Source organism: Schistocerca serialis, chromosome 7 (genome assembly GCF_023864345.2).
Source record: "Schistocerca serialis cubense isolate TAMUIC-IGC-003099 chromosome 7, iqSchSeri2.2, whole genome shotgun sequence".
NCBI classification, from domain to species: domain Eukaryota; kingdom Metazoa; phylum Arthropoda; class Insecta; order Orthoptera; family Acrididae; genus Schistocerca; species Schistocerca serialis.
The window spans coordinates 161,506,437-161,528,880 of record NC_064644.1 but is presented as its reverse complement, the minus strand read 5'-3'; the positions used below and the strand labels follow the sequence as shown (position 1 = coordinate 161,528,880).

Below are 22,444 nucleotides of genomic sequence, written 5' to 3'. Positions count from 1 at the left end.
GTTTGCCACACTTGCCCCTTCGCCAGGTAGCCTGAGCAGCGATCCCTCAGGTAAGGGACGCCCTTCCTCGTATTTCTTCTGCCCGCTTTCAAACCGCCGTCTCCACATCTTACTCGATACAACCAGTGCGTAAGGGACCTCCTTCTTCGACATCTTGGCGAAATACAGAGCTTCTTTTCCGAAATCGAAATATTTATAACTTTTGGGAAACGAAAGCAATCCTGGTGATTATGTCAGTATGTAATTAGTTCTGCCAAGTATAAATATAGATCCCTCTTTCTGTACGGTAGCTTCCTTTCACGCTTACTGATCGCGATAGAAACAGTCCATCGGCAGGGGAGCAACAAGAAAAGAACGTTGTAAAGAGAATGCGAATGTACGCTAATCATTTCTTTTTGATCACTGCATTTGTGCTTACTTTAATTACTACAAATGCATGCCCAAAAGACAATAAAAAAGAAGAAGTGGGAATGTGAATGTTTGAAAAGAAGAACGACATACTCCATATTAATTTACTCTCTAAAATCCGATATCCCTTGCGGCGAAATATTAGTTAATAAAGTGTAGCGGGACAATGTTCAAAACATGACTGAAAATACGATCACTAAATAGAGATAAGAACATACATGATTGACATGTCATCTAAAGTCGACGTACAATTTTAAAATGTTGGAAATAAGGAAATGAAGTAATACAGAATGCTATGCTTGTAACGTACGTTGTTATTCTACATCGTTTAGCTCTGGTATTTACAGGGTCACAGAGAAAGCATCCTAGGTTTTGGAGGGAAAAACCGTAATTGTAATGATCTGCACTACAACAGAAACAAGAAGCCCACCTTAAGGAAAAATAATGTAGTGTGTGTTTCAAATCACAAGTGACGTTGAAGCAGATAGTTCCTGTGACTTAGTAGGGGCAGAGGCTATATTCGACAACGGGAATAAATTAACAACTGGCTCCTCTCACCAACCCTTGGTCTCAGATGAAACAGTTGCTGAACAGTTCAAAGAAAACTTGAGTTTCATCACAAATAGGTACGCTACTCATGCAATTATAGTTGGCAGTGACTTCAATCTACCTCCCTATGTTGACAAAAATACATTTTAAGACCCTATTGTAGATAGAAAACAACTTCCGTAATTGTTCTAAATGCTTTTTTAAAATTATTTTGAACAATTAGTTCACAAGGCCATTCAAATTGTAAATGGTTACGAATACACACTTGACCTCTTAGCCACAAATAATCCTGAGCATCACGACGGATACAGGGATTAGTGAACACACAGTCGAGCGAGGCTCAATTCCGTAACAAAGAAATTCACCAAAACTATACGTGAAATATATCTATTTATAAAACGAGCTAAAATTTCGCTTGACGTCTTTCTAAGAGACAGTCTCCAATACTTCCAAATTATGTAAGTGAAAACCAAATGTGGCTTCAGTTCAAAGAAATAGTATCAACAGCACTCGAGAGATTCATACCAAATAAATTAATAAGAGACCGAACTGATCCCCCATGGTACACAAAACACGACAGAAAGCTGCTGCAGGAGCACTGAAAAAGGCACGTATAATTTAGACGAACGCAAAATCTCTGGCGAAGTTTTACTGAGGCTCGAAATTTGGTGCAGATTTTAATGCGAGTTGCATTTAATAGTTTCCACAACGAAAGTCTCTCTAGAAATGTGGCGGAAAATCCAAAGAGATTCCGGTCCTATGTTAAGTAAACCAGCGGAAAGGCTCAGTAAGTACCTTTACTGCGCGACAGCGATGAGGAGGAGGAGGGGGAGACAAGCGACCCAACATTTCGAAGCAGGTGAAATCGTGGCAAGTGTCCGGCGCGGCAAATGTCCGGCGTGGCGAATGTCCGCACACCCGGGCTAGGGCGGGGACGAAGCCTCTCCGTCGTTTCTAGGTCCCCAGTTCCATAAATACAATACACTAACAAGTAGTTATAAGACCCCTGCTGCCTCTACGGCCATCCATTATTTCGAAAAAGCTGCTGATTCAGGATTTTGTGCAAGAACTGACCTCTCTACTATCTCCCATAAATATTCTATGGGATTCATATCGGGCGATCTGGGTGACCAGATCGTCCCCTCGAGTTGTCCAGAATGTTCTTCAAACCAGTTGCGAACAATTGTTTCCTGGCAACATGGTGCATCGTTGCTCGGGAACATAAAGTTCATGAATGGCTGCATATGGTCTCCAACAGCCGAAAATAACCATTTCCAGTCAACGGTTCAGTTTCACCAGAGGATTTAGTCCATTCCACGTAAACGCGGCCCACACCATTGTGGAGTCATCTGCACCTTTCACAGTGCCTTGTTGATAGCCTGGGTCCATGGCTTCGTGGGGTCTGTGGTACAACCGAACCCTAGCATTAGCGCTTGCCAACTCGTCTGACCAGGCCACAGTTTTCCAGCAGTCTAGGGTCAAACTGATATGGTCATATGCCTAGGGGAATCCATGCAGGCGATGTAGTGCTGTTATGAACAGCACTCGTGTCAGTCGTCTGCTGCCATAGCCCATTAACGCCAAATTTCACCGCACTGCCTAAAGGATGCGTTCGTCATGCGTCCCACATTGATTACTGCGATTATTTCACGTAGTGTTGATTTTCTGTCGGCTCTGACAACTCTATGCTGCTGCTCAGGGTGTGTAAGTGAACCCCATCGGCCACTGGATTCTTCGTGGTGATTAGTGATGCCTGCAATTTGGCATTCTCGACAGACACTTGACACTGTGGATCTCAGAATACTGAATTCCTTAACGATTTCCAAAATTGAAAATCCCATGCATCTAGCTCCAACTAATATTCCTGTCGTGCGCCCATAACCTCGTCGGAAACATTTTCACATGAATCACTTGAATACAAATGACAGTTCTACCAGTGCACTGCCCTTTTATACCTTGTGTACGTGATACTACCGCCATCTATATATATATATATATATGAGCGTATTGCTATCCCATGACTTCCGTCACCTCAGCGTTATATCAAGAAGTTGAATCTCTCTAGCCGTGCATCATCCGCGCATGGAAAATGAAAAGGAGAAATGAACCTGGTGTAGTCCAGTGATGACTCATAAAGCATGCACGCAGAAGTAGTTCAGGTAGCGCGCAGCAGTCTTGATTGCCATTCAGGGACGTATCCCGGCTTGAACGGCTAAACCTAAATGAAAGTGATTTTAAAACCCGGGAATATGTATGTTGTATAACCAAGCAAGGTCATTTATATGTACAAATGGCTCTAAGCACCATGCGACTTAACATCTGAGGTCATCAGTCCACTAGAATTAGAACTACTTAAACCTAACTAACCTAAGAACATCACACACATTCATGCCCGAGGCAGGATTCGAACCTGCGACCTTAGCAGTAGCGCGGTTCCGGACTGGAGCGCCTAGAACCGTTCAGCCACAGCGGCCGGCTATTTGTATGTAAAAGTCTGCAATGGTATATTTGATGTTTGGAGGTTAAAATATGTAAGAGTTGCTCAAGCTGGAATGAAGTGCTGAAGACATAGCGGAATGGAACAGTATACACGGTCGACCAGGGCAATACGTGGACATGCGACAACATTTTCAGTGTATACGCTTTGCAGTACTTCAATGCCAAACGCCACACTTATTATCCAGATCTTTGCGAAGAGGCTATGGGAAAGATAACACCCATTCTTTAGTGTTGCGCCAGCACTATTTTTTGGTGCTACGGAGTAAAACAGCACCGCTGTCAATGCTGTTGCAAAAGGGCCATGGAAGCAAGCGAGCGCAGAGCTGACCCAAACACTATTACGACAGATGCAGCAATACCACCACCATGTTTCCATATACGGGTTCTATGGACCAGGGACCAGCGTCGGCAATACCGACTACACAGCAAAAAGGCAGGGTGATCACAGCAGTGGCTGGCCAGTTGCTTCACATTCTGGCCGCCGCCTTGATTTGGCGTGGTTGGTTGGAAGAGATACAGCGGCAAACAAAGTAGGCATTGAACCTGTATAATCATTTTTAGCATATGGCATCTGCCTGGCAGCACATCTACAGGGACACGCCACGCGGGGTAGCCGTGCGGGGTATGACGTTTTGTCACGGTTCGCGCGGCTGCCACCGATGGAGTTTCGAGTCCTCCCTCGGGTATGTGTGTGTGTGTGTGTTGTCCTTACCGTAAGTTAGTTTAAGTTAGATTATGTAGTGTGTAAGCTTAGGGACCGATGACCTCAGCAGTTTAGTCCCACAGAACTTACCACAAATTTCAAAAAAAATTTTCCACTGCTGTTTGTAAGTCCACTCTCATTGACTTAGCGCCTTCCAGAAGGTGGGACACCTTGGTGCTCACTTTAGCCGCAGCCAGCCTTCCGCCAGCCTTCTGCTCTGCAGGCGAGTCGTTCGTGATCGGAACGGTGCAGTCATTTCATCTCCTGCACTAATGCAGGCAAACTGATGCTATATGTCTCGCAATGGCGGACGCCACTCCTGTGGGCTGCTTTCCGCTACAAGAATCGCCGGGAATATCCACATGTGCCGGCGCGCTCAGCGCTGAAGAGGAGAACACGGCAAGTGCCATCACCCGATTTCCCAGAGACTTCGCTCCGAGGCAGAGGGGTCAAAATAATCGAATACTTGCCTCGGTTTATCAGTAGACACTCGACCGTTTCTGAAAGAGCGACGCCCAAAGTTTTCGATATGTTTTCCAGGTACTTTAAGTGCCTTTTATCGCGCCATATCCTCAGGCGAAATGGTAGCGCATTGGTTAGCCCCACAGCCTCTAAATTTTGTGCCCCATCTTCGAAACCTGATTATTACTTTTATTTGTGTTTTTCAGTTATATACCCGTGTCTATAAAAGATTACCACAGAAACGTTTTCCAGTGAATATTGGTATAACATTGCGCTTATTTGTTCGCTAATTCTATGTCAGAAAGAAAGATTTAGAAAAAAAAAGAATGTAAAATTATTTTAAATTGTTTTCGGTGACATGCCTGTAGTGTACCTTGATTCTTAATCAACTTCAAGCGCCAGCTTTTGGAAAAGTGTTTCGTTATGCATGATTGGTCACGAAATTATTTGTGAACATGCGAAATCTTCACCATTTTTAACGACGTTTCTTTCCCGAGTGAGATTGACACGAAGAATCGTCTCTGTGGCAAATCTGGATTCGTGCGATGCTCGTGGTGTTCGGAATATCTGTTCAAAAATGGTTCTAATGGCTCTGAGCACTATGGTACTTAACTTCTGAGGTAATCAGTCCCCTAGAACTTAGAACTACTTAAACCTAACTAACGTAAGGACATCACATATATCCATGCCCGAGGCAGGATTCGAACCTGCGACCGTAGCGGTCGCGCGGTTTCAGACTGTAGCGCCTAGAACCGCTCGGCCACCCCGGCCGGCGGAATATCTGTGTTTCGAATGTTTGTACGATCGGTATGATCCAAGAGAAAGCACCAAATCTTCCTGAAGAATAAATACACGAATAAAATATAAGAATTAATGTAAGAATTGATATGAGAATGAAATATTAGAATACGAGAATTTAAAAAGATTGTAATCCCTCAAAATACCACACAGGCATATGTTATAAATGTGTGACACTTATTGTGAAATCCAGTTGTAATTTTACAATTAATATAACACCCTTATTTTCCCTAATACGATACGAAACACTTGTATGAACATGGGTAGATAAATGAAAAAAAGAATAAAATAAAATAAGTAAAAAAGAGTAATCGGATTTCAAACATTTGGCGCAGAATTATGAAGTTGCGACGCTAACCACAGAGCGATCATTTCGTCTAAGGCTATTCCGCGGTAAGAGGCACATAAAGTATCTTGAACATGCATTGAAAACTTTGATCGTTTTTTCAGGAACGGTCGGATACCCACAGAGAAGCCGAGACACGTGTTCGCTTATTTTGACTGCTCTTTCATTGAACGAAATTCGTGATAAATCGAGTGGTGGCACTTACCGTGTTCTCCTCGTGATTTGCGGAGTCGGAAGAAGACGTTGCAGGCCGGCCGTTATGACCGAGTGATTCTAGGCGCTTCAGTCCGGAACCACGTGACCGCTACGATCACAGGTTCGAATCCTGCCTCAGGCATGGATGTGTGTGATGTCCTTAGGTTGGTTAAGTTTAAGTAGTTCTAAGTTCTAGGGGACTGATGACCTCAGATGTTAAGTTAATACTTCATCGTCTTACAAGAGGAGTACCTCAACTCTTTCAGTGATTACTGTAATCTACTTGAGCAGCTCGCAAGGTTTCAACTTTCGTTTCAGGTGATAGAATTTTCTCATATCGAGAAATCTGAAGAAATGATCTGTTTTACTTCGTAAAAAGCTTTCAAAAGCCAAGTTTTCTTTATCATCAATAACCAGTTTCAGCAGACTTTGATGTCTTCGAAATATTTGTTACAAAACGCGCAGAATTAAGAAGTTGCGACGCTAACTAGTACATCCGTTTACTTTAGCTTGACAGGTTCCATTCACTAATGATCAACTTTAGATGGCGTATACAGGGTGGCACACTTAAAAGTCTCTGAGCAAACGTCTCTGGATCAACAAAACATGGTGAAGAACGACTTTCACGGGGGTGAGTGTAAGGCAGGGGTTCACGGATGTAAATTCTACGAGATATTCTAAAAAGTAAGCAAACAGTCGGTTCGTGCGAACTTATGTTTTTTAAATGGACACCCCTTGTTGTTTCTTATGCAATCAATAACATTAAAAATCACAAAAAGGATGGCGTTGGTTGTATCGCAATACATCAATAACATCCAGAGAAATTGCAAAGAGAAGTTGACACTTGAAATAAACAAAAATTACCGCTATAGCAAATCCTGAGATGCAAGCGTGATCTCCACGGTGCGCGTAAACCCTATGTGATTGAGGTACCTATTCTTACTTTCAGTGTCATTACGATGCCCAAAGTAATGATACCGTTTCCTGCCACAGACATTGACGTGTATTTATGGTTTTCCTCTTGCACGTTTTATTTATCTATTTACGCACCACGGAAGAGTACCGGTCTGTACACGCCCACCCATTACACTACACAGTTGTGTACTGGAACGGACCGCAATCGGTGCTGTGTGTGGGACAGCTCACTTAGAAGTAGGTAGATTCATGTACTGATAAATGGCGCTGATGCACTGTAAATTGTAATTGGTGTCAATGTTGTAAATTTGATGGTAATTTACCTATACGTCCGTTTTAGGCTTTGGAAATGGTTTTGTTATTACTTTACGGAGTTCTACACCAAAATGGCACACGAGCGGCATAACTGTGTGGCCAGCCTTACACTAATAGACATCATCCGAACCGCCCTACCTTCACAAATATTGTTAGAAAGCTTCTCGCAACAAGTGTCTCCATGGACGCGTATTCGTAGCAAAAGGGTAACACTTGAAGCAGCAGAAGTAGCGATTCTGGCGGCCGCTGCAGTAAATCCTCATGCCAGTTCTTGTGAAATGAAGAGACTGGTGAGAATTCCTCGAACAAGCGTGCTACTTATTCTTCACAGGTATAAATACCAACCATATCTCGTGTCGCTACAAGATAATAACTTGCAATTCGTCTGGAGTACTGACAGTTGGTTCTACGGCAACGATAGACTTCATGCTTAGGGGGCTGTTTCCCGATGAAGCTACGTTTACAGACCGTGGGAACGTCAACCCACACGATATGCACTAGTGGTCGCCGGAAAACCCACATTGGCTTTGTCAGGCAGAAGTTCAGCGTCAGTGATGTGTCAATATATGAAGTGGTATTGCAGGTCAACACATCACTGGCCCGTATTTCATTGATAGCTCTCTTAACGGGCGATAATATGGGCGGTTCTTGAGATGTACCTTACCTGGACTGATGGAAGACCTGTCGCTTCATCTGTGTCAAATAATGTGGTATCAGCATGATACCCTGCGCATAATGCCATGGTATCGAGAAATGCACTGAACAAACAATTCCCAAATCGATGGATAGGACGGCGCAGTCCTGTTAAAAGATTACTAGTGCGGTCGCCGACCTAACCCCCATGGGCTTTTTGGTGTGGGAACATGTGAAAAATGTGGTGTATCAGTATGTTCCAATAACAATGGACAACATGAAAGCCCACACGGCAGCTGCATGTGGTGTAGTAACACCAGAAACACTGACAGCAGCGAGTCGATCGGTGTTAGATGGTGCGCCTCGTGTTGCCATTTAACGGTGTTGCCCGGCAGCCTCGCCAGCGGCTAAGTCCGCTTCAAGGTCACCCGCCTAGCGCGCAACCAAGAGCGGCACGGCAACCAAAACAAAAAGTGAATACATTTTTTTAATGAGAAAGGGAAGGAGATAAGGAATAGAGATAAGGAAAGGACAGAACAAATTTTATTGTCTATAATACAGCATACAATCACCGTTGATCTTTATTTTACAATTGCCATTACCGACTTTTGCCCATATGAAGAGGTACTCGTCGGCATTTAATTTCTTTTTCCTTCTCGTACTCAAAACAAATGGCATACTTGGGACAAGAGTATCATAAGGCTGTTTAGCCAAGAGACCTGTAGTCTCAGCTATACTCCATGTCTTCCAAGCCTAAATGTTAGCATCTGGAAATGCTTCAAGGTCACCATAATCTGCATGATTGCCCCATACAACAGCAAGTGTCAACCAGGTACTACCTCCAAACACGGCTTGCACATCACAGGTGAAGTTCAAATGGAGTCCACGAAAAACATTTGGACCTCGGTGATCTCTTCGAACTTACATTGTAGCGTTTCTGCTGTGAGAAATGTGACTGCTCAAAAATGGTTTAAATGGCTCTGAGCACTATGGGACTTAACATGTGTGGTCATCAGTCCCTTAGAACTTAGAGCTACTTAAACCTAAGTAACCGAATGGCATCACACACATCCATGCCCGAGGCAGGATTCGAACCTGCGACCGTATCGGTCACGCGGTTCCAGACTGAAGCGCCTAGAACCGCTCAGCCACTGCGGCCGGCTAATGTGACTGCATACCGGAGTGCATTTTCTGTGTTTCTGAGAAGACGTGTTTTGTTTTCTAGGTACTACTGTACGTTTATGTAATCTTTTCACCATGAACAAATCGTTTCCTTATTTTTCATTGTGTGTGGCTGGACATCTGTATTGTTTCCAGTCCTCTTAGAAACAGTGTAAATAGCAATAAGTACAGCGTTTGTCACATCGTAGTATGTAAATAACATTGCGATTACAAGCAACATGAGGATCTCTCTGGCATCTCGGGAAGTACAATAGCGGCACGTTTCTTTTATTTCAAGTGTCAACTTCGCCTTGCAATGTTTCGGGATGTAATTGACATACTGCGATGCAACCAACGCTATTCTTTTTGTTATTTTTCATGTTACTGATTACTTAAAAAATACACTCAAGCTCCAAAGAAACTAGTATAGACATGCTTATTAAAATACAGAGATATGTAAACAGGGAGAACACGGCGCTGCGGTCGGCAACGCCTATATAAGACAATAAGTGTCTTGCGCAGTTGTTAGATCTGTTACTGGTGCTACAATGGCAGGTTATCAAGATGTAAGTGAGTTTGAACGTGGTGTTATATTCGGCACAGGAGTGATGGGACAAAGCATCTCCGAGGTAGCGATGAAGCGGGGACTTTCCCGTAGGACCATTTCACGAGTGTACCCTGAATATCAGGAATCTTCAATCATTAGGGAAAATCGAATTTCCGGCATCCCTGCTACCGGGAAAAGATCCTGCAAGAACGGGACCGACAACGACTGAAGAGAATTGTTCAACGTAAGAGAAGAGCAATTCTTCCGCAAATTGCAGCAGATTTCAATGCTAGACTATCAAGAAGTGTCAGCCTGCGAACTATTCAAGGAAACATCATCGATATGGGCTATCGGAGCCGAAGGCCCACTCGTGTACTCTTGATGACTGCACTACACAAAGCTTTACGCCTCACTTGGGCCCGTAAACGCAGACATTGGACTGTTGATGACTTGAAACACGTAGTCTGGTCGGACGAATCTCGTTTCAAACTGTGTCGAGCGGATGGACATGTACGGGTATGGAGACAACCTCATGAATCCATGGACCTTGCAAGTCAGCGAGGGACTGTTCAAGCTGGTGGAGGCTCTGTAATGGTATGGGGCGTGTGCATGTGCATTGATATGGGAACCCTGATACGTCTAGACACGACTATGACAGGTGACATGTACGTGAGCATCCTGTCTGAGGCCTAAATGGCTCAAATGGCTCTGAGCACTATGGGACTTAACATCTGAGGTAATCAGTCCCCTAAAACTTAGAACTACTTAAACCTAACTAATCTAAGAACATCATGCACATCCATGCCCGAGGCAGAATTCGAACTTGCGACCGTAGCGGTTGCGCGGTTCCAGCCTGAAGCGCCTAGAGCCGCTCGGCCACACCGGCTGTCTGTCTGAGACCTGCATCCAGTAAATGTATAATGCATTCCGACGGACTTGGGCTATCCCAAACGTCCAGAATTGCTACAGGGTATCTCCAGGAACACTCTGAGTTTATACACTTCCGCTGGCCGCCAAACTCCCCAGACATGAACATTATTGAGCGTATCTGAGATGCCTTGCAACGTGCTTTCGGAACAGATCTCCCCCCTCCCCCACCCCCCCCGCCTTGTATTCTTACGGATTTATGGACAGCCCTGCAGGATTCGTGGTGTCAGTTCCCTCCAGCACTACTTCAAACATCAGTCGAGTACATGCCGCGTCGTGTTGCGGCACTTATGCTCGCGGAGGCCCTACATGCTATTAGACAGGGGTATCAGTTTCTTTGGCTCTTCTGTGTAATATGGGGTGCCCATTTAAACAAAACATAAATATGTGTAGAAACTAATATTAGATTATGTTTTATAATGGCTTATAGTATTTACTTTCGTGAGCCGCTCCCTTCATTCATACCTCTGAAGGTCGTTTTTCAATATCTATTGTTGACCCAGAGATATTTGCGCTTAAACGTTTAAGTGGCAACCATGTAAAGTACAACTAGTCGCACCATATACGGCGTAGAAGGTGGATCACTGGTGAAAGGAACGTGTAAAGCTAACGTAAATAGATGTGTTAATGTGCTTTTTATTGTGTATTGTGATGTTTATGACGTAAGAATCGTCTGTGAGCACTACATATACAAACATCACCATGTGCACACGGTGCTTTTTGATTATAAATGTTTTATTTCTGAGAAACCTTTCTATAAAGTGCTACATTTTAACCACTAACATGACAACTTGATATGAGGTTCCAACTCACAAGGGACATGTTTTGTACGAAAAATTTCTAAAACCTGAAGATGACAGCAAAGTCTTTTGAAACTGGTTGTAGAAAATAAAGAAATATTTATGCGATCTTGGCTTTAGAAATTTTCTCTCTTTCCGTTTCGTAAGCAGTGACAGCACGCTTATTGAACACTGTGTTTTATGATAACTAGAAGAACAGAGAGTGCCGCTTCTGTGATTTTCCACACCAAAGTATCGAGATTCCAAATTGTACACTTAAAATAACAAGCAAGCAGATAAAATTGAACAACGGACAAAAATTGCTTACACATGTGGTACAATAGCCCTTTTCTCTACTCGAGAAAAGAGATGAAAAGTCCTTTTTACTGAAGTTCCAGTTAGAAATATAAATTTTATTTCTAGCTGAACATTCAACATTGAAATCAAATATAGATGCAGGTCATATCCAAAAGAGTCTTACCGTTTTCTCCGGGTTCTGGGATCGGCCTCTGCTCCTGAAAAGGAGACGAGACAACGTTAAATTACGCATTTTTTGCTTAATGGTACAGTAATGACGTATGTCAGTTACAGTGCTCAGAGATAACAAAAGGAATTATTAGATCACTCATCTGTTGCCACCAGCTCACAGTCTTTGTGGCTGAGATTACTACTAGTGTAATTCGTTTGTGGATGACATTGTAGCTTCTTTTCCACCTTTGTAACTTGTAGAAATATGTCAGCCTCTCAAAGAGCTGAGCTCGTTAATTAAGTTGTTTTCGTAGCTGATGCATCTGTCGACCGTGCTGCCTACAATCTACACTTACTGTGCAAGATACGATACATTGGGCGCGGGGGGGGGGGAACTACTAGCTATCGGATGTGAAAAAAAAAACTCTCATGATATTCATTAACGAGGGCTACTGGGCAGGAACGCCCCACCCACTTACCTTGAGTCGTAACAGTAATATGGATTCTTCTTTTCACTCACTCGGCAACTGGCAATCTAAAAACGTGCTTAAAGTTAATACAGTCCAAACTTTGGTGTGTTTGCTGTTAAGATAGAAAATTTCAACTTGTATTTCGTAGAGAACTGAACGAGTTTCTGTCTATACATTGTCCTTTCATAGAAAGTGACACAACGTTTACTTGAGAAAGAACCGATCAGTTTCAGCAATTGACCGCTAAATAAAATGTCAATCTTGAACGCAGTATACAGTTTTGTACAGATACATGAGAGAATGGTGACACCATTAGCAAACATACCTTAACACCTTAAAGTATAACGGAAATATTCCTGAAAATGGCCGATTATCAGCTTAAAGACGTTATATAAATCGTTTACTGGATCAGTGCTATCAACAACTTCGATTCAAAATAAAGAACAATTCTTATGTTTATGGCTAGGTTCTGCTTAGTTACGTCAGCATTGGGGAAATTTCAGATCAAGGAGGAGTTATTGTAAAAGATAAAGTAGTAGTAGAGTGGGGTGTGTTCTGAGTCAGGCCATCTAAAATCAGCTGAAAATTTCTCGGCCAAGTGTGACGTGACATGTGAAACTTTGTCAAGTCCCTTAATTACCAGTTTTTCTACAAACTGGACAATTGGACTATCTGATCAAAAGTGTCCAGACCCCCGTTTGTGGACATTGATATAGCTTTTGTCCACCCTTCGGTTTTGACATCTTGAATTCTGCAGAGTACATTTTCAGTGACATGTCTGAATGTCTGTGGGAGGATGGCAGCTCGTACTTCTTGAAGAGCTGAAACGAGATAAGGTACTGATGTACACTCAGGTCTCGAACGAAGCCGACTTTCTGACTCATCCCAAAGGTGTTTCATTGGGTTCAAATCGGGAATTCGGGCAGGCTCGTCCGTTTCAGAAATGTTACTGTCCACAAACCATTGCCTCACAGATGCTGGTTTATTGACAGGATGCGTTGTCACGCTGACACAGTCATCGTCCGCGAAAAGTTCCTCTGCTGCACACAGTGCACAATGCTGTACATCTACATTTGCATCTACGTGATTACTCTGCTATTCACAATGAAGCGCGAATGAAACGCCCTCCGCAGTGTCCGGCAACCCTTGTCCGACAGTACATAAGGTGTACCGGTTGTTGGTCTAGCACTGTTGTTCCTTAGCGTCAGTCATATCACCAACGGTCGACTTGGGCAGCTTCAGAGTGGCTGATATGTCCTTGATGTAACTTTCACAAGCTGCGACATCGTCGCTAAAAAAAAACAGTGACCCGTATATGTAATAAGTTTCCTTTAATTTACGTCTATGGTCAGAATCTTTCTGTTTAACAGATTACCGGTTTCGGTCTTTAATGACCATCATCAGATCTGTCTCATAAAATTTGATTTTATGAGACAGATCTGATGATGGTCATTAAAGACCGAAACCGGTAGTCTGTTAAACAGGAAAGATTGTGACCATAGACGTAAATTAAAGGAAACTTGATGTAACTGTTGCTCTGTTAACACCTACTGAGTCATCCTGACGGACAATTTCTGCTGTTACTGCTTCACTACAGACAACACAGTACTCTGCGCCTCCAATTACGCTGCCGGGTCCGCCTCTCGTGACATCTAGTGGTCGATTCTAGTTATATATTAGTGTCTGGATACTTTTGTTTTGATAGTGTAGTAATGCAGTGGTGTGTACAAGTATTCACCTGAAGCCTGCTCGTCTTCCCATATAGAGCAAACAGGGAGGAGCTTCCTAAAACAAACGTCAAAACGCGTAAATGCCTTAAAACTCGAACATTTGAGTAAATCATCTGTATCATCTTTAGCTGCGGGATAAAGCCCGTTTCTAGAGTTTTCCCTAGAACCACGTTGCTTCTACGTGTTCTTCAGCGCCATCTCCATACCTTCAAGTAGATCGTCGTTTCGGTCTGTTCCCACACCGAAGAGTCTCCTTGCGCCACCTACCACCCTCTCGACTGGTGACATGCGCCGCCAATCTCCAATTCATTTTTGTTATCGTCATAAACACGTCTTCCGAACCATTTTGTTCCCTGTACATTTTTTTGTTTTCCAGTGTCTCCTAGCATTGCGTGATATGTACTTCTGCATTAATCGCTTGCCAACTCCAGTTTTTGAATGGTTTTCACATTAAAAGTCAACATCTCATTGCCGTAATTCCAAACTGAAAACACATGCATTTTATGTCTTACCATTTCAGACGTATCTAAAGCTTAATTTTTAAAACCGTCAATAGTTCAGCAAAAGAATTTCAGACTCTCGTTATACTTGTTCATTTGTTTGGCTGTCCATCCCTGTCCGCAGCTCGTGGTCCCGCGGTCGCGTTCTCGCTTCCCGAGGACGGAGTCCCGGGTTCGATTCCCGGCGGCGTCAGGGATTTTCACCTGCCTCGAGACAACTGGCTGTTTGTGTATTCATCAACATTCATGAACGTGGCGAGATTGGACTGAGCAAAGGTTGGGAATTTGTACGGGCGCTGATAACCGCGCAGTTGAGAGCGCCAAAAATTAATCATCATCGTCATCTTGTCAATCTCTTCAATTTCTGCAACTACCCTAAACACAAAATCATGAAATGTATTCGGAAACCGCGAATACAGTTCCACCAGCCGGCCGATGTGGCCGAGTAGTTCTAGGCGCTTCAGTCTGGAACCGCGTGGCCGCTACGGTCGCAGGTTAGAATCCTGCCTCGGGCATGGATGCGTGTGATGTCCTTAGGTTAGTTAGGTTTAAGTAGTTCTAAGTTCTAGGGGACTGATGACCTCAGATGTTAAGTCCCATAGTGCTCAGAGCCATTTGAACCAGTTCCACCACAGCTACACAATTTGCTGGGGACTAATGAAAATTTGTGTCAGATTTGAGACTGGAACCCACGTTTCCCAGTTAAGCCGAATGGTCGCATTAACTGCTTCGGCTGTCTGAACACTCTTTGCGGACATACCCAGGCTTCTAATCTCTCAGAGTCTGGTAGTCATACAGTTCGCACAGTTATGTGATTCCCACGATGGCGACACAAAAAACGTTGTTCAGCAGTGGCTGTCCTTACTGCCGGCAACTTTCTTTGAAGAGAGCATAGAGAAGCTGGTTTCCTGCTTTGATAAATGCCTGAACAATTGTGGCAACTAAGTAGAAAAATAGTTTAAGAAATGCTCTTTCTTGTAAAAATAAATTTTAGTTAAAAAAATTATTTTTATGAGTTTTGTTCCAAAACGGTATTCACTTTTCGGACATGCTACGGGCCGTCCAATTGGGAAAAATGGCCACTCTACTCGTCTGGAAAAATGGCGAAGGTGGCCAGTTCACTTTTGATCTGGTTCCCCTAATAAGATGGTGATGATGATGATGATGTTTGGTTTGTGGGGTACTCAAATGTTCGGTTATCAGCGCCCGTAAAAATTCCCAACCTTTGCTCAATCCAGTCTTGCCACTTTTCAGGAATGATGATGAAATGTCATCTCGAGGCAGGTGAAAATCCCTGACCCCGCCGGGAATCGAACCCGGGACCCCGTGCTCAGGAAGTGAGAACACGACCGCGAGACCACGAGCTGCAGACTCCCTTAGTAAGAGTTGGTTATTTCCACATATTAGACGTAGTACTACATACTGACTTCTAAATCTCTTTGTATACAAAGCTGTCATCTGTCATTTTGAATTAATTAACTAGTTAACGTCGTTCAAAACCGTCTCTGTTCTATTATATTAGACCTATTGACACTGGATGATGATGATAATTGGGTTGAGGGGCGCTCAACTGCATGGTTATCAGCGTCCGTACAAATGCTATCCAAAACCGGCGGTGAGGCAGCTGTGGTGCAAAACGGGCCTTAGAAGACAGTGGTGAACGACGACTGCGCAGACGTGTGCGGGCGAACAGACGAGCAGCTGACCGCCTAGATGAACCAGTGGGCTACCAACACTGTCTCTTGAACGACCGTTCAGCGGACGTTGCTGCTCATGAGCTTCTGCAGCAGGAGCCTGTTTCGTGCACCCATACTGACTGTTGTTCTTCGGCGACGAAAGCTAGAATTTCCACGCCAATATCGCAGCTGTACGTCCACTGAGAGTCGACACTTGGCCTTTTCAGATGAATCACGTATTATACTCCACCGGACAGATGGCCGTTGGCGTGTATGGCGTGAAACGTCTGAAAGCAAACACCTTGCAACAACTGTCAAAAGAGTCCAGGCAGCAGGAGGTAGGGTTATGGTATAGGGAATGTTTTCGTGGCATTTCGTCTGTGATCTCGTCATTCTGGAAGCCACAACGGATCAACACAAATATGCATCTATCCTTGGGGAACATGTCCACCCCTACGTGCAGCTTGTTCTTCTTTAATGCGATGGCATCTGCCAGCAGGGCAATGCAACGAGTGGCACAGCTAACAGTGTATGTGCGTGGTTGGAAGAGCACCAGGATGAGTTAACCACACTTCACTGGTGAACTTCCCGAATTTACACCCAACTGAGAATCTGTGGGACCACCTCGTTCAGGCTTTTCACGCCGTGGATTCTTAACCGAGAAACGTAGCTCAGTTGGACATAACACTGGACTATGATGATATTTGGTCTGTGGGCCGCTCGACTTCATAGTTATCAGCGCCTGTATAAATGCCCAATCTTCCTACTGTCCAGTCTCGCCACTTTCCCGAATTATTATGAAATGATGAGGGCAACACAATTACCCAGTCCCAGGGCGGAGAAAATCCCTGACTCGACTGGGAATCGAACCCGGGACCCCTTGATCCAGAGGCTGCAGCGCTAGCCACTAGGCCACGAGCTGCGGACACGACACATCGGCGAGGCTCCACATATCTGTCGGTACCTTGCAGAATATCACTGACTCTCTTCCTGCTCATCTCACAGCGGTCCTCGCTGCAAAATGTGATTATTGAGGCGTTTGGTAGGTGGTCACATTAACGTATCTGTATCGCACTGACGTGACTGGACAGCGTTTTGCCGCACTAGCCACTTAACTCCATTAGGTTGGGGATAGGGCTCTCTGTGTAGAGTCTCAGAATAATGCATGTTGGTCTATATTGTATTACTTGTATATATTTAATGTGTTACCTTATAATACACTACTGGCCATTAAAATTGCTACACCACGAAGATGACGTACTGTTGTTGATGTTGTGGTCTTCAGTCCTGAGACTGGTTTGATGCAGTTCTCCATGGTACTCTATCCTGTGCAAGCTTCTTCATCTCCCAGTACTTACTGCAACCTACATCCTTCTGAATCTGTATTCGTCTCTTGGTCTCCCTCACGATTTTTACCCTCCACGCTGCCCTCCAATGCTAAATTTGTGATCCCTTGATGCCTCAGAACATGTCCTACCAACCGGTCCCTTCTTCTTGTCAAGTTGTGCCACAAACTCCTCTTCTCCCCAATTCTATTCAATACCTCCTCATTAGTTATGTGATCTACTCATCTAATCTTCAGCATTCTTCTGTAGCACCACATTTCGAAAGCTTCTATTCTCTTCTTGTCCAAACTATTTATCGTCCATGTTTCACTTCCATACATGGCTGCACTCCATACAAATACTTTCAGAAACGACTTCCTGACACTTAAATCTATCCTCGATGTTAACAAATTTCTCTTCTTCAGAAACGCTTTCCTTGCCATTGCCAGTCTACATTTTATACCCTCTCTACTTCGACCATCATCAGTTATTTTGCTCCCCAAATAGCAAAACTCCTTTACTACTTTAAGTGTCTCATTTCCTAATCTAATTCCCTCAGCATCACCCGACTTAATTCGACTACATTCCATTATCCTCGTTTTTCTTTAGTTGATGTTCATCTTATATCCTCCTTTCAAGACACTGTCCATTCCGTTCAACTGCTCTTCCAAGTCCTTTGCTGTCGCTGACAGAATTACAATGTCGTCGGCGAACCTCAAAGTTTTTACTTCTTCTCCATGAATTTTAATACCTCCTCCGAACTTTTCTTTTGTTTCCTTTACTGCTTGCTCAATATACAGATTGAATAGCATCGGGGAGAGGCTACAACCCTGTCTCACTCCCTTCCCAACCACTGCTTCCCTTTCATGTCCCTCGACTCTTACAACTGCCATTTGGTTTCTATAACACCATCTGGTTTCTGCACAAATTGTAAATAGCCTTTCGCTCCCTGTATTTTACCCCTGACGTACTACAGACGCGAAATTTAACCGACAGGAAGAAGATGCTGCGATATGCAAATGATGAGCTTTTCAGTGGATTCACACATGGTTGGCGCCGATGGCGACACCTACAACGTGCTGACATGAGGAAAGTTTCCAACCGATTTCTCATACACAAACAGCAGTTGACCGTCGTTGCCTGGTGAAACGTTGCTGTGATGCCTCGTGTAAGGAGAAGAAATGTGTACCATCACGTTTACGACTTTGATAAAGGTCGGATTGTAGACTATCGCGATTTCAAATGATGAGCTTTTCAGTGGATTCACACATGGTTGGCGCCGATGGCGATACCTACAACGTGCTGACATGAGGAAAGTTTCCAACCGATTTCTCATACACAAACAGCAGTTGACCGTCGTTGCCTGGTGAAACGTTGCTGTGATGCCTCGTGTAAGGAGAAGAAATGTGTACCATCACGTTTACGACTTTGATAAAGGTCGGACTGTAGACTATCGCGATTTCAAATGATGAGCTTTTCAGTGGATTCACACATGGTTGGCGCCGATGGCGATACCTACAACGTGCTGACATGAGGAAAGTTTCCAACCGATTTCTCATACACAAACAGCAGTTGACCGTCGTTGCCTGGTGAAACGTTGCTGTGATGCCTCGTGTAAGGAGAAGAAATGTGTACCATCACGTTTACGACTTTGATAAAGGTCGGATTGTAGACTATCGCGATTTCAAATGATGAGCTTTTCAGTGGATTCACACATGGTTGGCGCCGATGGCGATACCTACAACGTGCTGACATGAGGAAAGTTTCCAACCGATTTCTCATACACAAACAGCAGTTGACCGTCGTTGCCTGGTGAAACGTTGCTGTGATGCCTCGTGTAAGGAGAAGAAATGTGTACCATCACGTTTACGACTTTGATAAAGGTCGGACTGTAGACTATCGCGATTTCAAATGATGAGCTTTTCAGTGGATTCACACATGGTTGGCGCCGATGGCGATACCTACAACGTGCTGACATGAGGAAAGTTTCCAACCGATTTCTCATACACAAACAGCAGTTGACCGTCGTTGCCTGGTGAAACGTTGCTGTGATGCCTCGTGTAAGGAGAAGAAATGTGTACCATCACGTTTACGACTTTGATAAAGGTCGGATTGTAGACTATCGCGATTGCGGTTTATCGTATCGCGACTTTGCTCTTCGCGATGGTCAAGATCCAATGACTGTTAGCAGAATATGGAATCGGTGGGTTCAGGACGGTAATACGGAACGCCGTGCTGGATCCCAACGGCCTCGTATCACTAGCAGTCGAGATGACAGGCATCTTATCCGCATGGCTCTAACGGATCGTGCAGCAACGTCTCGATCCCTGAGTCAACAGATGGGGACGTTTGCAAGACAACAACCATCTGCACGAACAGTTCGACGACGTTTGCAGCAGCATGGACTATCAGTTCGGAGACCATGGCTGCGGTTACCCTTGACGCTGCATCACAGACAGGAGCGCCTGTGATGATGTACTCGACGACAAACCTGGGTGCACGAATGACAAAACGTCATTTTTTGGGATGAATCCAGGTTCTGTTTACAGCATCATCATGGTCGCATCCGTGTTTGGCGACATCGCATTGAACGCACATTGGAAGCGTGTATTCGTCATCGCCATACTGGCGTATCACCCGGTGTGATGGTATGGGGTGCCATTGGTTACACGTCTCGGTCACCTCTTGTTCGCATTGACGGCACTTTGAACAGTGGACGTTACATTTCAGATATGTTACGATCAGTGGCTCTTCCCTTCATTCGATCCCTGCGAAACCCTACATTTCAGCAGGATAATACACCACCGCATGTTGTAGGTCCTGTACTGGCCTTTCTGGATACAGAAAATGTTCGACTGTTGCCCTGGCCAACACATTCTCCAGATCTCTCACCAATTGAAAACGTCTGGTCAATGGTGGCCGAGCAACTGGGTCGTGAAAATACGCCAGTCACTACTCTTGATTAACTGTGGTATCGTGTTGAAGCTGCATGGGCAGCTGTACCTGTACACGCCATCCAAGGCTTTGTTTGAGTCAATGCCCAGGCATAGCAAGGTCGTTATTACGGCCAGAGGTGGTTGTTGCGGGTACTGATTTCACAGGATCTATGCACCTAAATTGCGTGCAAATGTAATCACACGCCAGTTCTAGTATAATATATTTGTCCAATGAATACCCGTTTATCATCTGCATTTCTTCTTGGTGTAGCAATTTTAATGGCCAGTAGTGTATGAAGTTTCAAAATATGTAAGCGGTAAGCTTCCCTTATAGTGGCCATTTTAACCGCTCCCGTACATATTCAGCAATCCATCATGTTGTATACAACGAAGACTACTTCGTAACAATGTTAGCTAGTTTCTGTCCTTTCGATTTGTGTATGGAGCTATGGAAAAATTACTCAAATCTCTCTTACAACAAGCGTCATGTACTATCATGGTCGGGTACAATCAACGACAAGTTTTTTTTTCGGACTTTGACCGCCTTATAAACCTGTTGTTATTGAGTTGCACATTTATTTCCAAATCACCTTTGCGGCTACTCTCTGTACTGACATAGTTTCCTAATTCGCTCTCAGAAGTGATTATTTAAGAGATTTTCTGACGTAGGTACCAAAGTTGCCATCATATTGGGAATGACGTTTTCAGTGTTATTACTTTCGTCATCTTTTTTATCTGTAATAGCAAAAGATAGTCGTCGTGCCCATGAAGATGGTCAGAGTTACAGTGAAGTCATTTCTTTGTCTGAAGAGCCCAACAAAATCTTGTTAACTCAGTACAATAAACATAAATGGTTTCTTAAAAGCTCGGCTTTATTCCGTAAAAGTGTTACGGGAAGTATTTTTAATACGTCAGACAGCAAACGTAGATAGCCTGTTTGTCACAAATTAGCCATGAATTCTACCAATACGAATAGATAACAGTTTTGATTTAAGCAGTGGACTTTTTGCGTTAATTGCGTATTATTTGCCTTACAATGTGAAATTCGCTTCAGCATTCTGCTAGTATTTTTGCGTTTCAGCATCTCTGACGATATACTCAAAGATGTCACCTTATGTCTACAGAAGGTCTCAGTTTATTTTTGGTTATCGGGATGCTCCTTCGTGTCTTTGCCCCCACGTTGTTTTCGTGTCACCGCCTTAAGTTAAACTTTTTTCTTGTTGTTCCTCTCCCGATATCCATTTGCGTGCTACTGTTTTATCATGACCTGACTGTTTAACAGTGTATGTGCTTGCTATTAGCTTATAAATTTTTATCTCCAATATTACGACCCATCTCGCTGAAAATTTTCCTCTACTAGTAAAGTGCTGTTTTCTTCTTGACTTAAGACTTGCTGTGTTCATATACTAACTTTGATAAACACTTTCACTGTTTATTGACGAAACCCGCTGGTTGCATGCTGTGATTTGATGTGTGTGAACCTGACTTAACTGGGTGATGTAATTCTTCTTGAAAACCTAATTTCCGGCTTGCCGTTATGTCAGTCCACTAGCTGTAGATGTTGTTGTTGTTGTTGTGGTCTTCAGTCCTGAGACTGGTTTGATGCAGCTCTCCATGCTACTCTATCCTGTGAAAGCTTCTTCATCTCTCCGTACCTCGTGCAACCTACTCCTTCTGAATCTGCTTAGTGTATTCATCTCTTGGTCTCTCTCTACGATTTTTACCCTCCACGCTGCCCTCCAATACTAAATTGGTGATCCCTTATGATCCCTTAATGCCTCAGAACATGTCCTACCAACCGATCCCTTCTTCTAGTCAAGTTGTGCCACAAACTTCTCTTTTCCCCAATCCTTTTCAACACCTCCTCATTAGCTATGTGATCTACCCATCTAATCTTCAGCATTCTTCTGTAGCACCACATTTCGAAAGCTTCTATTCTCTTCTTGTCCAAACTGTTTATCGTCCATGTTTCACTTCCATACATGGCTACACTTCCATACAAATACTTTCAGAAACGAGTTCCTGACACTTAAATCTATACTCGACGTTAACAAAGACTCTAGACATAATTTCAATACTTTTCCTCTGAATTAGTAGCCATG

The 22,444-nt window shown here is 43.8% G+C and overlaps 1 protein-coding gene across 1 annotated transcript in view; it reads right to left on the bottom strand.

Annotated features, from left to right (window-relative positions):
* The window catches only part of LOC126412395 (sorbitol dehydrogenase-like), a 111,053-nt gene that overhangs the window by 70,783 nt on the left and 17,826 nt on the right, over positions 1 to 22,444 (bottom strand). Inside the window, exon 2 of the mRNA XM_050081973.1 lies at positions 11,719 to 11,752. Within this exon, the coding sequence (XP_049937930.1) occupies positions 11,719 to 11,752 (34 nt within the window). The remainder of the gene's footprint in view (positions 1 to 11,718; positions 11,753 to 22,444) is intronic.